The sequence below is a fragment of the Seriola dumerili genome, unplaced genomic scaffold (genome assembly GCF_002260705.1).
Source record: "Seriola dumerili isolate Sdu_G_001 unplaced genomic scaffold, Sdu_1.0 BDQW01000149.1, whole genome shotgun sequence".
In the NCBI taxonomy this organism is placed as follows: Eukaryota; Metazoa; Chordata; class Actinopteri; order Carangiformes; family Carangidae; genus Seriola; species Seriola dumerili.
This window is the reverse complement of record NW_019174404.1, coordinates 13,780,920-13,797,842: the sequence shown is the minus strand read 5'-3', so window position 1 is coordinate 13,797,842 and position 16,923 is coordinate 13,780,920. Positions and strand designations below refer to the sequence as shown.

The 16,923-nt window shown below is 40.8% G+C and overlaps 2 protein-coding genes across 6 annotated transcripts in view; one reads left to right on the top strand and one right to left on the bottom strand.

Moving 5' to 3' along the window:
• Nucleotides 1-312: 312 nt before the first annotated feature.
• The window catches only part of LOC111225537 (KATNB1-like protein 1), a 33,575-nt gene continuing 16,964 nt past the window's right edge, over nt 313-16,923 (bottom strand). For 2 of the 4 annotated variants that reach the window (XM_022750473.1, XM_022750471.1), the window contains exons 3-11: nt 2,395-2,507; nt 2,250-2,287; nt 1,890-2,166; nt 1,658-1,773; nt 1,518-1,568; nt 1,346-1,435; nt 1,108-1,212; nt 774-876; nt 313-661 (exon numbers count right to left, since the gene is read on the bottom strand). In XM_022750473.1, the coding sequence (XP_022606194.1) occupies nt 629-661; nt 774-876; nt 1,108-1,212; nt 1,346-1,435; nt 1,518-1,568; nt 1,658-1,773; nt 1,890-2,166; nt 2,250-2,287; nt 2,395-2,502 (921 nt within the window). In that variant the 5' untranslated portion in view covers nt 2,503-2,507 and the 3' untranslated portion in view covers nt 313-628. Of the gene's footprint in view, nt 662-773; nt 877-1,107; nt 1,213-1,345; nt 1,436-1,517; nt 1,569-1,657; nt 1,774-1,889; nt 2,167-2,249; nt 2,288-2,394; nt 2,508-3,066; nt 3,253-16,923 lie in introns of those variants that run through there. The other 2 variants (XM_022750470.1, XM_022750474.1) reach the window with 2 other exon arrangements.
• acp7 (acid phosphatase 7, tartrate resistant (putative)) lies at nt 2,683-15,232 on the top strand. Of its 2 annotated transcripts, none has more exons than XM_022750468.1 (15): nt 2,683-2,732; nt 3,650-3,770; nt 3,951-4,066; nt 4,783-4,983; nt 5,077-5,259; nt 6,189-6,214; nt 7,112-7,209; nt 11,323-11,385; nt 12,306-12,420; nt 12,668-12,781; nt 13,538-13,604; nt 14,023-14,090; nt 14,185-14,256; nt 14,635-14,772; nt 14,872-15,232. In XM_022750468.1, the coding sequence occupies exons 3-15, from the start codon at nt 3,958-3,960 to the stop codon at nt 14,929-14,931; spliced, it is 1,314 nt and encodes a 437-aa protein (XP_022606189.1). In that variant the 5' UTR covers nt 2,683-2,732; nt 3,650-3,770; nt 3,951-3,957; the 3' UTR covers nt 14,932-15,232. The 2 variants fall into 2 exon arrangements, with proteins under 2 accessions (XP_022606189.1, XP_022606190.1); XM_022750469.1 differs by having other exon boundaries at nt 2,693-2,732; nt 3,618-3,770.

Sequence of the window (16,923 nt, the reverse complement as noted above, 5' to 3'; positions counted from 1 at the left end):
TGTTAACCCATATATCTGCTTCACTCAAATCACTTTAAGACTGAGTGAGGCTGAAGTCCGAGTGAGGCTGAACCGTGGGGATTCAACTGAAATTTGGTGCTGGTGATAAACTGCACTAAAGCTTTAGGTTAAATACTGTGTTGTGTTAAAGTGCAGTATATAGTTTCACAGAAGGTGTGCATTGAGTTTTTATTAATTAACAGAAATGTATCAGTGCTGTCTCTTCCCACAAAAGAAGTTAAACACACAAAAAGATTATAACCACAAACTTTAAAATTAAAAATACAAACTTTATTTATCATCATTGGGGCAATTAAATGAGATACACACAAACAACATATCAATGAAACAAAATTCTTGTGTTTATTGTTACAGCCATCAAAGCATCCACATTTCTGTGACATAACTTAAACTGTATAATAATAATGTCAAATTTGCCACAGTTAATTTCATATTGCACATTCTCAGTATTTAACTGATCAAAATACACCAATCTCTACAGACAATATACAGTGCAATCTAAAAACACAGTAGCAGGTCCTATCTACACTTTCCACCAAGGATACTTTCGAAATATTTGAGGGCACTGTTACCAGAGAAAGATCTGTTATCTGGCTCTTCATTGCTGTCAGGTGAGTTGGGACAGAAAGGAATCAATGGCCTAAGGGAAAAAGATCAGGGAAAGTAAGACCAACAGGTTTTTTGTACAGTATGAACAGTGTAAGAACATTCAAAGTCAACGATAACAGTGGTAACCCTGTATTCATACGTACAGCACTGACCTTTGCCATATCTCCTGCAGCTCCTGGAGCAGATTTCAGTGAAGGCTCCTGATGCCATAACTCCAATAACTGCTGATTATAGACCTGGAAATTCCTTCAACAAAGTAAAAAAAACAAAAAACAAAAAACAACTTTATCACAACAGTTTGATCTACACATTGTAAAATATTGTATAATATTAAGTGATGCTGTATGGGTTTATGTTCATTTGTTGACTGTCTTAATGCTTTGATAAGACAATTTAAGTTGTATATATATATATATATATATATATATACACAGCATTTATCTGTATGAAGTATTGCATATCTCAAAAAGAACTTACTTATCTAACAGAGGTTTAGATGATCCACTGTAGCCACTTGCATTTAGTTCCTCCCACCACTTTTTCAAAACTGAATTGATCCAGTTTAAACCAACAATAAGATACCTGTAAGTATAAATGACATCATTTATTTCCGTTTCTGTATCTATCCTGCTACTATACATCCTGTAAATCCTTCTATGTGCATTATGTATTTTATTTTGTGATCATTCTGGTTCATTCAAACAGGGATACTCACTCTTCGTATGGATTGGCAAGGACTTTTTTGACTAAAGGAAAGAGGTCAACACAACAGCCAATGGTAATCTCTGTAGAGTCCTTGTCAATGCTGTCAGGAGAATTAGATTTAAATGACATGTACTTCGCTTGTAGGCTGTGTTACTCAGTCTCTTGCAAAATACAATGCTTACCTTTTGCTTATCAGGGGCAGAAAATCAACAAACGCACCAGTGTCTTGGATTCTGTACAAAGACAGTGATGTAATGACACCTTTGAAATTCTATCACATATATTGCGTGACACATGTTTGCAACCAACCAACACTAGGTACCTCAGAAAGTATGTCAGTAGCTCTCCAACATTTCTCTGCCACAGTGTTAAAGCTACTTTCAGTCTGAGATTTCTTCCAAAGAGCACATCAGTCATTGTTTTATGATCCCTTGTGAGCTGAAAAATATGGATCGGTTCAGACAGATTAAGCATTTCAGAAAAACACTAATTCATAAAAAGAGCCACAGCAAAAGGAACAGAGATATACTCTGAGCCATGATAGTATTCCTGACCTCAGTGAGTGTAGAGTAGTCGCTTTGTTCAGGACCTGTTCTGCCAGCCTTGTGGTTATTGTTGACATTTAGTGGGAACTCCCAGGGGTCCATGTCAAATATCTCCTGTTGCATGTCCTGTACGCAGTTCATCTCATTCTCCTTGTTTGCAGCATCATAATTCCTCCCAGACCCGAGCTGCTTCCTCCGAGCCACCATCAGATGATGGGTCTTCCTCTTACAGGACACCACCCGCTTCACTCTGCCTGGGTTGTTACCAGAGCGACTCACTGGATACCTGGGTAGGGTAAAATGTTCTGAGGGAAATGAGAAAAAACATAATGCAATTGCTGTAGTAAACACAAAACATGCACGACTTACCTCTTTTTGTTGGACTCCTCATTTTTATCATAATCCACCTGCATAGAAAAATACAGTTTGCATGGTGATAACACTATGATAAGCAGCAAAAGAGGTCCAGCTTATGGAAATAGATTTGTATTTTAAAAGGAGATACCCAGGTCACCTCTTTCGTGTTTCCCCCACGAGGGTAGGTCACTCTGTACTGGGCTGCATCATGGTGGAAGGCATGCTCAAGATTTTGATAGTCTCCATCCTCACTGTTGGAGTCCATTATACCTAAACAAAAAGAGACTCAGTTACAGCAAATTACTATACCTAAAACACAAACACACACAAAATATGAAATAAAAGAGAATAAAGTTTTCATTTTCCAGTCCATACAGGCTCTTTAGGCTAAACATAATAAAACACAATTTCCCATAATCCACGTGGGCATTGTTGTCCTTCTGCACAATGACGTAGTCAGTAACTGCTTTCCGGGCCAGACAGCTGAGTTGTGTTGTGAGTGTTTTAAGCTATTAATTTAACATTTAGCTTACTTATTCGGGTCAGAAAGACTGATACGCTTTTTCGAAAAACCGTATTCCGTGTCATTAAACTCTAAGTGTCGTTCAAAGACAAAATAAACGGCTTTTTATTGTGTCACGGTATAGCTTAACGTGCTATAATTTAGCTGTTAATAACAAGTAATTGAGTCAATCAGCTAACGAAATTAAAACAGGTTTGACGTTACATCCTGTGATCTATAAAAATACTTAACGTAAGGATATTCTTCAGCTGCGTTACATTTGACAACTTGATAACCTATCCTGAATAGTGTCTCTGTCGCACTCACCTGGTTTTCCCTTTCTAAGCGGAGATACTAGAGCTAAACCTTCCCTTTCCTTATTTGAAGCGACTGCCAGATAGCTTAGCTAACAGACACTTCCAACTGACTCAGGCTAATACCGCCCAATATCAGAGAATAAAGCATCTTATTCATAATGCAGTTTGTCCAATGTGCACCCTCTAGCGACCTTTGAGATATTAGTGGTGCAGATTCGTTAAAGGGGTAGTCCACGCCAGTGTTTTTAAATCATGCTCCCAGTCACCTGATCTCACTGACGTCTTCAGTAACCATAACTTATCAGTAATAATATCTGGGATGGTTTTGGCTCAAATTTGCATATGCGTCGTGACCCATGGCCCTTATACTGCCCTTATCCTGATCAGTGAGGCATATGATATCAGCTGTTTGCCTTAGCACTTTATTGATTCGAGGCAAGCTGTGGCTTGTGGGCTAACCTCTGTTGTACTTGAGCTCACTTTCACAGAAGTACTTCCCTGAATGCACAATGAAAAACAACATCAGCTGCTTTTATTGACACATCATCTCTTTCCGTGCAGTTCTCGCTGACTCTGCTGTTTTGGTTCTGCAGTTTCATCATTCAGGGTGACTGCAGGTTGACTGATGTCCAGTTTCTCATCAAAGACCAAAATACAGTCTGTGTGTGTTTGTGTGTTGCTGCCACGGAGCAGTGTGAACTTGCTCTAACTTGGGTAAGTTATTGGAAGGCTTAAAAGAGAAAATATATTTATCTGCTTTGTTTTATATCCCCTTATCATATAGTTTTTGGAATGAGAGCTTTAAAGATCATGTGATTGCAGTGGCAAACAATTTTATTATCTGGGTGTGTGTTGTGTTGCTACTTTAACTAGCCTCTTGTTTCTGCTGTACAGTGTCAAAATGGTGCCTGTTCATGCTGCTTGTGCCTTGTTAAGCCTTGCACCCCTGTTGGTGCTTGGTGTTCCTCCCATTTGGACCCAGCCAGAGCAGGTGCATCTCTCCTATACAGGTAAGTACTTGATCGGTTTGTATCGGCTTCGTGTGTTTTCAATTAGGGATGCTATTTTCCCCATACGAATACAAGCCAGTGTCCAGGTCATATGGATTGCAGATTTGCAGATGTTTTGTACAGATCACTCAATGATATAATGACTAAAAGCACCGGTACTTTTACTGGTACGTGGCTCTGCAACAAGTTCACTAAAAAGTCCATTTCACTTTCAGTTATCTTGATATTAAAAAGCTTGTGAGTTTCATGTAATGTAGCTTAATTAAAGGCTGAAGTCCTCAATGAAACATTAAGGTTTACTCCCAGCAACAGAAGCATGTTCTGCTAAAGAGTCCTGCAGCATGTAAACACTACTTGTCCACTCTCTGTAAGTCATTTACTGTAGGTCAAATGCACCAGATCACTGCTTAAACTGCCACACATATAGCTTATGTTACCCTGATGCGCAAAGTCAGTACAACAGAAATATATTTTTGTTTTTTCCCTATGAAGGTGAAACATGTGGTAGTCATTTAATGAGTTGATGTCTTGATGAATTGAGTACCTGGCCAGTGGTCAGCTTAACTCAGTGTCTTGCCAGCGGCAAGATCAAAAGCAACACTCTTGTGCAAAGTCAGCATCTCTTGGCTTTCACATATGCACCGGTAAGTGAATCCAGTAGTTCTGTCAGATCAATCTGCATCACATTTCCAACACCTGTTAACTTTTCTTCACAGGAGTGCCAGGTTCCATGGTAGTAACCTGGACCACCTTCAATAAGACAGAGAGCAAGGTGGAGTATGGCCTTCTGGGGGGTCGGCTCTTTGAGATGACCACCAGAGGTAACGCTACTCTGTTCGTGGACTCAGGAGAGGAGAAGAGGAAGATGTACATCCACAGAGTCACTCTCATAGAACTCAAGCCTGCTGCTGCTTATGGTGGGTTGGGTTTTATTATTACTGACTTTCTCTTTGTCAGACTGTCTCACCACATGACATGTAAAGATTAATATCTCTCCTATGTTATTTCAGTTTACCACTGTGGCAGCGATGTGGGCTGGAGTGATGTGTTCTCCTTCATTGCTCTGAACGACAGCACCAGTTTCAATCCAAGGTTTGCTCTGTATGGTGACCTGGGCAATGAAAACCCTCAGTCTCTGGCTCGATTACAAAAAGATACACAGCTTGGCATGTACGACGTTATCCTGCACATAGGTAAGCTCCACACTTGCACAAACACTGCAACATTCTGCACTGCAAAGTCAGTGGAAGAGACATTAAAGTTTTTGTCAGTGAGTCCAAGGCATTAGTCATCCACAGATACTTGGCACAGCTCACAACAGATTGTATTAACATAAATCAAATCAAGTAAGTGAGATGAGATCCAACAGAAATGTCTGATGAAGAGGTAATTTATCAAGATAGTAATTGCTGTAATCAACATAATAATACCCATTTGTCATTTTCGCTTTTGAACAACCTGTGTTGGATGTCGGTCACTTGCTTGCTCCATAGTTTCAGAGTTGAAAATATTAGTAGGTGGAAAGTAGAAACTAAACAGAATATAGGTCTGTGTTATGCCAAATTTTGTTTGCCAAAAAAATCTGACAGAATCTCAGGCTCTCTAGCTTTTGGTCCCTGTCTCAGATTCATGCTAGAAAACAAATCGAACACAAACTTGTGTTACATCCACTTTATGTGTTTACAGAGTATATAATTGTGTGACTGCCTCACAAAGCACGATCACACTTTGGTTTCAGGCTAACTGTAGTCCTAGTCACTTATTAAAGGAATATTCTGACCTTTTGGGGTTAATCACTTTCTTGCTGAGTGTTGTATGAGGAGACTGATGCCACGCTCATGTCTGTATGCTAAACAAGCAACACCTCAAAAGCTCAGCAATTGATTAGTTCCAACAGTACAGGCAGAGACAGGCTAGCTGTTTCCAGTCTTTATGCTAAGCTAATTTAACTGCCTGCTGGCCCTAGCTGCACATTAACCGTACATGCTCTTCTCATCTAACTCATCTAGCATACTCTCTAAAATGGAAACTGATCCTTTAAGTCTGATGCTATAAATTCAAACTTATGAGAAAATACAATATTTCTAGCTAAATCTATATATTTTTTGTTTTTGTTTTACAGGGGACTTTGCCTACGACATGCATGAGGTATTTTACTCCTCCGTCATCCTAATTTCATAAACTCTGATGATACCTGAGCTCAGTTAAAATCAGACAGCAAATTTCTTTCATCAGTAGTTTATACTCTTAAAGCCGCTCTGATATTCCACTAATTCCACAACGACAGATGAGATAAGCCACTTTACCTTTCACCACTGTCCCCTTCCCAAGGCTCATCACTGTTTATTAGCAGTGCACATAAAGGCACTCAGCTGTGGTTGAGACACACAGCTTATGATTAGCATTACTGCGAAATGCCTTAAGCCTGCGGTGAAAGATGAGAGTCCGGTTCATGTCGCCCAAGTATTTCATGAATAAAAATAATGCCATTCAAAACCTCAAATCTTAAGACCCAATAACATATTTGCTCATCTGAAAACCTCCCAGCTGTCATCTGTGATATTTAGCGGACATAACCTTGTCTTGGATGCTAATATCATTTTTCCTGAAACGAGTTCCTGCATTATTAGTACCCTTTTTTTTAATATGGAGAGAATGCTAAATGCAATCAGCAGACTCCTGCAAAAATTAATAACCAAGCTGTGCTTTCAGCTGGAATGTAGAAGTACATCCTGCGGCTTCACTCATATTATAAATAGAAAAACAGAGAAAGGGAATTTTGTCTGAAAGGTCATTAATGGCTGTGGCAGGTAAAAGCCGTCAGGACAGCCATGAACCGCAGTGTTTTAAAAAAGTCACTTCTGGTTTCAATGAGGTTTGTTTGGTAGGCTGATGAAACATTCCTGCATTTGTCTGGAAAATGGACTGAGTCAGTTGTTAAAGATAATTTGGCTAAGTGTCAGTAAAAGGAGAAAAATGAAACATTGTTGTCTAACAGGAAAATCTTTGGCGTCATGTTTAACAGCTAAATGACATATGTTCCAGGACAATGCCAGGATTGGGGATGAGTTCATGAGGCAGATCCAGTCCATAGCAGCCTACGTGCCCTACATGACCTGTCCAGGCAACCACGAAGCTACATAGTAGGTGGTACTCAATAAATGTCTATTTTCTTACTGTGACATTTGTACTCTTTGGGTGTAATAGACACACACTCTGCAAAGAAATCTTTCTTTTAAGTGTGATGACATTTCGTGGTCAGTGAGTCAAATGAAAGCTGTCTTTTGTCTTTTGTCTGTCTTCTGCTTTCTATTAGCCAATGTTTTCCTTTATGTTTAAAGTAAAGTGTGAATGTGCATGTTTTTGGGGGTGCTTGCAACCCCCCCTCTCAAAAAAAAAAAAAAAAATCCCTCTCTGGTCAGCAGTTTTTCTGCTAGAAAACACGTTGGTCTGCCGAAAAGTCCTCACTGTACCATTTGAACAGATGGGAACTATTTTGGTCTGTAAAGGCTGGAGCAGCATCAGGAACCACCAACATCTAAACAAGGCAACCTTTTCCAAAACAAACATTTATCTGACTGGGAATCATCAGCTCGCTATCTGTTTTTCAGTTCCCAGCGTCAGGCTGTGGTGATGGGAACTGTCTGCGTTTTGACTCATCGTCACTGAATGTGTTGTTCACATTTAAGTCCTGGAAACCTTGTGGACGAAGAGACTAAACAGGGGAGAGAACAATGCAGAGACTCAATAGTGGTAAAACTAATTAGAAACAATTAGTCGATTTATCGATTAGTCTATCATCTGAAAATTAATTTGATAATTGATTAAGCACTTGAGTCATTATTTTCAAGCTATATCCTGAACATTGGCAGGTTCTAGCTTCTCAAATTTGCTGTTTCTCATTGTCGGATCTATGACAGTTTGTATGATTATGTACGATTGACTATTTAATTTAATTTTTTTAATTTTAGTTACGGACAAAAAGTTATCAGTTAATCAATAAAAGCCAGATTTATTGATTATGGACATAATCATGTGTTAAAGCCTGAACAAATCATAGCAGCCTAGAGTCCAGCTGTACGTGCAGGGTCTTTGCATAGATGTTATGACATACTGTATTACATATTATATTATTGCTTTTATCTTTCCTTTAGATAAATATCCTGTAATATATTACAATATGTTGTTAGTCAGATGTTTTCAGTAGATTTCGAGGTAAATTACAATTTCAGTTCCATAGAATTTTATTAAAGATGATGGAAGATTTTCAGCAGCCTTCATATGCTTTTTATCCTGAGGATCAGCAGCTACTGTGTGTGTCGAATTCCAAGAACATCTGCGGGTCTTGGTTGTGTGTGTTTATGCATTTTAAAAGACTTGGTGCCTGATCCTGTACCATAATATTTACTTGCTTTACTGTACAGACAGTCCTTGTCTGGCCTTGCCATGTGTAATGTGACTACTGCCTGGTCTTCATTAAGGAGCTGCTAACAGTAGTCTCTTTTCTTTGGCATTGCAGCCTGACATAAGAAACTGATATCAAGAACCAGCTCGCTGCATTACATAACCAGAAATCCAGTTCCTCCCTCCCTCTCCTATACCTAAATGTGTGTTTTGTTCTGCGGTGTTGTTAAGAATCCAAATATTCCCAACGGCTGGCTGCTGCCTTTCTTCCTTGCCGTCTGTTGTGCTCCCCTCTCACTATACTTCTCTGTTCCTCTCTCTTTCCAACCTCAAAACCTAATGGGTAAGAGGCAATTGAAATTGTGCTGACCACAAAAGTTTTCAGTCAGCATTCCAGCAGTATGAGAACAGCGGGTCCACAGAAGATGCTAAGGCCCCAATCAAGACTGTCTTTGTTCACCAAGCACAACGTATGGTTCATCAGGTCCTCGGGGGAACTGGGCAGTTATTGTCGCCGTTTGAAACAATGTCCTGTGATGGGAGTTAGTGATATGATTCTTGACGACTAGAACTGGCTCCTTTAATTTCTCCAACTACTTGGATTAAGCTCATCAGATGATGAAAAGGAAGATTTGATGAGGAGGGAAAATCTTGTTGGGTCAGTTTAAGAGTCAGGCTTTTCACATTGAAGTTGACATCCACCAGATGCCTATCTCAACTTTGTTTTAGTGGAAAAGCAAACACACGTGGAAACAAGCATGCTTTGGGTTACAGAGGATGACTCACATGTTACATTGGAACATCTCAGTGCAGCTTAATGACACAAATATAAGCTTATCATATTTGTACTCAATCAGATTTTCCACAGCTGAGCCACAAAACGAAATACTTTAAAGCCTGTGGTTGATTTTATTTCTACAGGCAAAATCCTTTTCCTCAGGGTAAGCCTGGTTATATCACTGTGTTTGGATTCTGAGCGACTATGTGTATTATTTCACTAAATGAAAATTGATTGTTTATTGCTACTAACTAGAAATGCCTTCCCAGATGCCCCTAGATGTTTGCCGGTTCCCTTCCTAGCCACAAGGTGGGAGTATAAACCCATCTTCTGACTGTTCCTGGTTCAGTGCCATGACTTAGAACTCCAGAACTTAATTGGTTTCCACAGGAGCAGATCACACCCCATTGGCCCTCGTTTAACTTGAATGAATTTTGCCCTTCAGTTAGGATATACTAACTCCATTTGATGCATTGTTGTGAATGCTTAGATACTGGTTTCAAGTATTTTTTATAATCAAGACTTAAACATGAAATTTTGAAGTTTTAGCTATAAACTGTTGAAGATTGTGTTGATTTGGGGTAATAGTAAAATAAAATAGTCAAAATGGATACAAAGAGATTTTGAATCAAACTGTTTTCTCCTTGCTGACTGATCACAGCTCACAAACTGAGCTTTTACTGATTATCATACTGATCTTGGCCCTTTAAACCTGATGTAGGTGTCCACAGAAACCTCAGGTCTCATTACTTGTAGACTTATTCAGCATTGGTGAAGGTCTCTGCGATCCTCCTTGTGTGTCCCTGTTCATGACCTTTGACCTCTGACCCTGCTGTTCTCTAGTTACCCCTAATTCAACATTAACCCAGTCAGTGGAGGGATCTGAACTGTCTCACCCTGCCCCGGCTGCTGTCCAGAATGTAGCCTTTTTTTTTTCTTCCTTACGTAAGACAAGAAAACAATTATTCCCATCACCTCGCTTAGTTAATGGCCCGTTGAGAAGACTGGCTCCTGCTTTCATTCTGCAGACAATTAAAAAGCTGTGAAAAGAGACTGGCGGATTGGCGTCAAGGAGAGCTTTCCATGAAAGAGTTTTTCCCTCTTTGCATGGTGCACCCATTGTAATATTTGGACATGACTGGTTTAATGTGGATGATGGTGCTCTTTCAGCTGATGCCGAGTTTTTGGAGGATGTGTCTGTGTCTAGAAATCAGTGGTGGCGATTGTGGTAGTGATGATATATACAGTAAGTGTAGTGGTGGATTGATCTAGGTAAGCACCCTACTATATCTGGATCAAGTAGGAACCACCACAACTCAATGCTAAAACCACTATGGAAGTGCCTTTAAATGTGACTCCTCTAATGGCTGCTGGATCTAAAATTACAGTCTTCTTGTCATGGTTTAAAGAAGGGTGCATTTAGAGGCCTCTTTTCTTGATTGACAGGTGTAGTACACTCAGCCATGGTGGCTCCTACTTGCTCATCCGATCTCGGCTCCACCCAGGGCTCCCCCGCATCGCCCAAATTTTGATTATCTGGCTTCAGAAACTGACCAAGATTCTAAGCTTCAAAACATCCTCTTAAAAACCTATAGGGTGATGTCACAGAGGCTACATCCATGTTTTTCTACAGCCTTTAATTTGGAGGGGCAGCCATTGATAGCCTGGCTACAGCAAAGTGTATGGTTTCTCAGAATATCTAGGGATGGCTACATTTTTTTTTTTTTTAGAGGTTAGAAGCAGATGTCAACACCACAGTTTGATGGTCATCTTTATCCGATGATATACCGCCCTGCGTTGTCTGCCAAGTGAAAACTGAAAATGGACATAAAATACTGTTATTTTAAGAAGTCAGCCTTAAAATAAAAGTGTAGTCACATTGTATAGCGAAGCTTGGAATTATCTTGACTGTATTCTGAATGGATTGCAGGTCTTGCAGAGCTGTGCTGTAGGCACCGCAAAATAAGAGAGAGCGGCAGTTTGTGGCGTTAATTGCTGTTTGTTAGATATTCAAGGAGCGTACACTGTATGATCACTCCATCTAATTACATTTCTCACGATCTTCTGTTCACAGCAACTTCTCCAACTACAGGAATCGCTTCAGTATGCCAGGCCAGACTGAGAGCCTGTGGTACAGGTAAGGGAAAAGAACACGATATTAGTTGCTTTAGTCAAGATGAACTTTGACGGGCTTAAGCAGGTGAAAGAACCACAAGCAGTTGTGGTCAGTAGAAGACCATTTCATGCAAGAAGTGGATGCTAGCTGTACGCACAAAGCTAGAAAGGAAAAATCTATTATTTTCCAACAGAGGCCCCATGAGAGTATCATGTGAACTTGTACCAAACCTCCTACTCAGTTTCAGGCAAGCATTAATGAGCTGTAAGGGGCAGCCCAGAGAAACTGGGAGCAGAGGATAGCATCGCTCCCTTCTCTTAGTTTAGTTTGCCTCTCCTATCTTAGGAACAAGGGAACTACACAAAGGAGCTATACATCTGACTAGGTGACTCATAGCCCACTTCAGACTTCCTTCTCTCAGACAGTAAGATAATACCCTGTTAGTCCACAGGCCAGCTGCCCACTCCTCAGTCCCTGGGCCCAGACCCAGACAGGCCTGCTGGCTGAGAGCCCTTCGCTCATGTGCGCGGTTATGAACAAGGGGAGGAAGAGAGGACACCGTAGAGGCAATCGGAAATCCCTCAACTGCTACTGGAAACATACAGCACACATGTACAGAACACATGCCTTTTTTTTTTTTTTTTTTAACGTCCCATGTAAGCATTCTTATTACTGTAAGATCTTTTTGCTCCATGTCTTCTCACATTAAGTTAAAAGTACACCCCCAAATCCCACGCGGCTTGAAATGATTGAGAGAAACAAATGTGTGTTAATTCATTAAAATTAATCATCTGTGGTCAACATCAACATGCCAGCAATGCATGCATGCATTTTGGAGTGTTTTTCACACAATCCGGAGGTTAAAGTGAAGCCTGCTCTTGCTCTCTTACTTCCTCTACTGGGTCGAGGCTGTGCATGATTTTAATGATGTGTGTCCGCAGCTGGAACCTGGGGTCAGCGCACATCATCTCCCTCTCCACTGAGGTTTATTTCTATCTCGACTACGGCCTGGAGCTCCTCTTCAAGCAGTATGAGTGGCTGAAGAAAGACCTGGAGGTTAATGACTACACCAATTACACATTCACGATGACTAAATGCTCTCCTTTGTTCCCACACTTGCTCTCTGCCTTTCTCTAAACTTCCATTTCAGCACAATACTATCTTTCAAAGTAGTTCCATTCTCTTTTTCTCCATTATAAATCTACTGATTTATCATTCTGTCTCAAATAAAATTGAATTAACCTCTGTTTCCCTTTCTTAATCTGGCACACGTTTACATATGCGTGTCCATCTCCTGATCTAGGAGGCCAACAAGCCAGAGAACAGAGCAGTGCGTCCATGGATTATCACCATGGGACACAGACCCATGTACTGCTCCGATGATGACCAGGATGACTGTACCGGGTTTGACTCCTATGTAAGTGTAGACCACAGAATCCCCATGTATGAGTTCATAGTCTTTGCCTAATGTACATATGAACCAAAACTATTGATTTTATTTTGGTGGGAAGTCTGTGTCAAACTCATACTGACAGGTAATCTTATGTAGATGGAAACTAAGTCTAGAGAAGCTCTACAGTCCTCACTGAGTGAAGGAGGATGGTGCCACTCACACCCCTTGGAATTCCTGAGGGCAGACGTTTTATTAGCAAAGCATAATTATCACCATTTTGGTAATACGACTACATACCTGATGTGATTTTATTTAATTCAGCAAAGCTAGAGAATTATATAATTTCCTTAAACATTACATAAATTACCTACAAAGGACTCATTGTTTATTCTGCGCTGTGTCCTTGGTTATGCAAACAACAGCACGTCTGTATTGTTAAAGGTTTTATTCTATCATATAAAGGTATTTGTGGGCTTTATTTCCTGTTGCACTCCCTGACACTTTAATTGGCCCTGGTAGCAGACGTGTCAAGCATGTTGCATGCTGGCCAGTCCACATCACAGCCCATAAGCACATTGGGTACGGTATGCTCTCATAATCACTGTAATTTTGACCAAATAGTTTCCAGTTAGAATAGCTCCTCTCAGCACTTGGCAGTGTTTCGAGAGAGGCTGGCATGGGCGTAATGGGTCTCTACCAGGTAGTGTTTCAGGTAGCAGGTAGTGTTTCGGACATTGATACCAAATCACGCCGTCATTGTTCCTCTCTGTTATATCTCAGGTACGACGGGGACGGAATGACACCAAACCACCAGCTCCTGGTCTAGAGGATCTATTTTACAGCTATGGTATGCACCCTATTCGACAACCAGCTGCGTGCTGCTAATGGGTGTTTAAGATCACAAATTTGCACGCTCAGACAGACTAATGTCTTAACAGTTGCAGCGAGCGCAGCAATCCAAACATCCTTTAGTAAAAAAGCAGGCTTTTGGTCTGGCTGATATCCCACCAGCTCTTTCCCAAATGTTTTTCCTGTATTACATTTCTTAGACCTTTGTTTGTTGCATTTAATTATTTAACTTGTGGTGGAACATTGAAAGTTTTGGTTGCTCTGATCCTAAGCTTTTGTTGATTGCTGAGAAATTTCAAAATTAAATGGGCAGAGGATCTGAGGAACACTAGATTACACAGCAAGATGTGTTTCGTTGAGCTGTTTGGGCAGTTATTTTTTCTATGGAAGGTTGCTGACTATCATCACTTTCACAGGAGTGGATCTGGAGCTATGGGCACATGAGCACACATATGAGAGGCTTTGGCCTGTCTATGGTGACAAGGTCAGCTATTATATTATCTAATTCACAGCACTCTTTATGTCTTTTTAGCCTCTGTTTTGAATCAGAGAGAGACTCACTGTGCTTTTCTCTTTAGGTGTACAATGGGAGCAAAGAGCAGCCTTACGTGAACCCCAGAGCTCCTGTTCACATTATCACAGGCTCTGCTGTAAGTACTTTCACATCACCGCATCACTGTTAACGTTTTCCCACAGAGATCAATGCATGAATTGACAGCAACATCAACAAAAACAATGTTATGTATTATACATAGGCCAGTGTGTGCGGCAGCTGGTCTGCCACAGGAGTTTAGTACCAGCTGTTCCTCTGGTTAAGTGTTTTCTGATGTGGTAGCGAGCAGCGCAGGGCATGCTTTGTCATCCAGCCACAGAGGGATTAGTCATCAGCCTATCGAAAGGCAGCCAGACTCACACCGAGGCACAACCACAGTTGTAAATGTCACACAGGGCTTTGTGGACAGAGTATAAGAAAGACATGAGGTTCATCTCTAACAGATTCAGTTTAGTCACTGCTGATTCCTCTGCAGGGCTGCAGAGAGAGGACTGACAGGTTCAATCCAAACCCCAAAGAGTGGAGCGCTTTCCGCAGCACAGACTACGGCTACACTCGCATGCAAGTGGTCAACACTACCCATGTTTACTTGGAGCAGGTCTCTGATGATCAGGTGGGAACACAGGCACACACGCAAAGCAAAGGTGAAATGATACATGTTAAGCACAAAGAGTATTGCTTAAGTAATAACAAAGCCTTTTCTGTCTTCCAGTATGGTAAGGTGATTGACAGCATATGGGTTGTGAAGGAAAAGCATGGCTTCTCTGCCTGATTCTGAGGACCGTCATCCTTCAAATAAATCTACTCAGGAAATGCACTTTAAACCTAAAACAAGCACCTCTTTCTGCTGCGCCACACTAATTATGCAGTGATGATAAAAATTATATTTCCCCCCTGACTATTGATAAATCCACTTATTTCAGAGATGTTCCAGAATGTTTTATCCAATCAGAGGACCATTACTGTATATTCTGATCATCTATTGTGAATGTATATAATGAAAGTGTAGTTTGCCATTTACTAAACAGTGTTTTGTAAACAAGGCATCAAGAGCTGTTTTACATTTGAATAAATTGTGCTTTTTTTAATCCATGTCTGGATTTGGTCACTTTAGTTCTTCACTGCAGTCCAACTTAAGTTTTCTTTAGTTTAGATGTAAGTCCCTTCCTCGCTGCATGAATAATCCATTGACAACAGAAAAAGACTGCATGAGTCTGGCAAACACCCGGCCCCATTCCCTTCAGAGCACATTTTTCATTTCAGAATCCTGGAAATACACTTAGACAGATCAGGCCTCGCCTCTATCACTTTATCAAGATGACAGATTCTCCCTTGGCTAATCCTATCAGGATATTAGAACCTCATTTCATTGTCCTGAGTGGCCGTCAGGAGACAAAAAGACACATGGAAGTCTACGCCTACACAAAAAAGGACTCTTATGTAACTCAGGGATGCTTGTGGCTTGGGCACATGCAGAGTGAGAGAAGGCGCTTTCCCCCAGAGGAGTGTTGCTCATGCCATGACTCTGACCACTACGGTGGTATTAATTCCTAATAACAGCATGCTGCCTCTGATGAGCATTGGCTGACAACCAGCATGGATCTGCATGTGTCTGTGTTTTCAATTGTCAAGCTGTCTTGTTAGCGCCAGAGTGTAATTATCTCAGCATAATTTTGTTGACACAACATAGTCTACATATACAAAATCAACGATTCATTAACACTACACACGAGTTACCATATAGCACATTATTTAGCAGACATTTGTATCCAAAGCACATGCAATAAAAGGAGACATGTTAATCACTATAAAAGCTGAAGGCCCCAAAATAACCAAAAGACGCAAAATTATAGCAGATTTTACAAAGTCAACGTGTCAGAACATGTTATTCATAGAAAGCCCAGAGTCCTGAAGTAGTCAGGCGTCAGTAGCAATGTCAGTAAATCTAACCGCTGATTTGTTGCACTTCCCACAGCACAGTGGTGTCTGGCGGAAGAAAGAGACACAAGCGTACAGTGATCACACCTCGCACTCACATGCTCTTGATGTGCCTACCCGCTGCTAACTGCCACTCACACACCGCCTCACGATTGTAGAAGTATCTTTGAAGAGACGTCCCGCACCACTGAGTTCCTAACCTCTGACCTGCTCATGCTGTACTCAGTATATAGTTGTCTCCCACTGAGTGAGACACAAGAAAGAAGTGGTGCGGAGTGCAGACTGCACAGACCAGCGGGGGGCTGCAGGGGAGAGTACATGTTGCCAGACTTTAGCCCAGACTGAATCACTGTATTTGTTTACAATTGTTAGTGACCACATTTATAGTCCAATAAAAGCTGGTTGTTTTCCAGTTAGTCATCTATGTACAATGTATGATGCAAAAATGGATGGATGGAAAGTTCTTGCCTTAAATAATGAGCACGTCACGTGGCGTACACACTCTTCATTATTTTGTTCATGTGATTTCTGAAAAACCTAAAAAAAATAAAAAAAATAAAAAACATTGATCGCAATCCAGGAAAAAAAAGCGAGGAGAAAATAACATGTCACTTCAGATCACATGCCTGTTGCTGAAATATGATGTGCTTATTACCGCCTGTGATAGAGGCACAGCAGGTTCGCGGTATTGTGGTTAAGGTCTTTTGTTGACAGATATTGATTCTTGCCTGTTAACAAGGTGACAGAGAGCCAATTTATCTCTTTCACGCAAGGGCTTTGGCATGTCAGAGGTCAAATTTGTTAGACTGTTTCAACAAAAAACTCG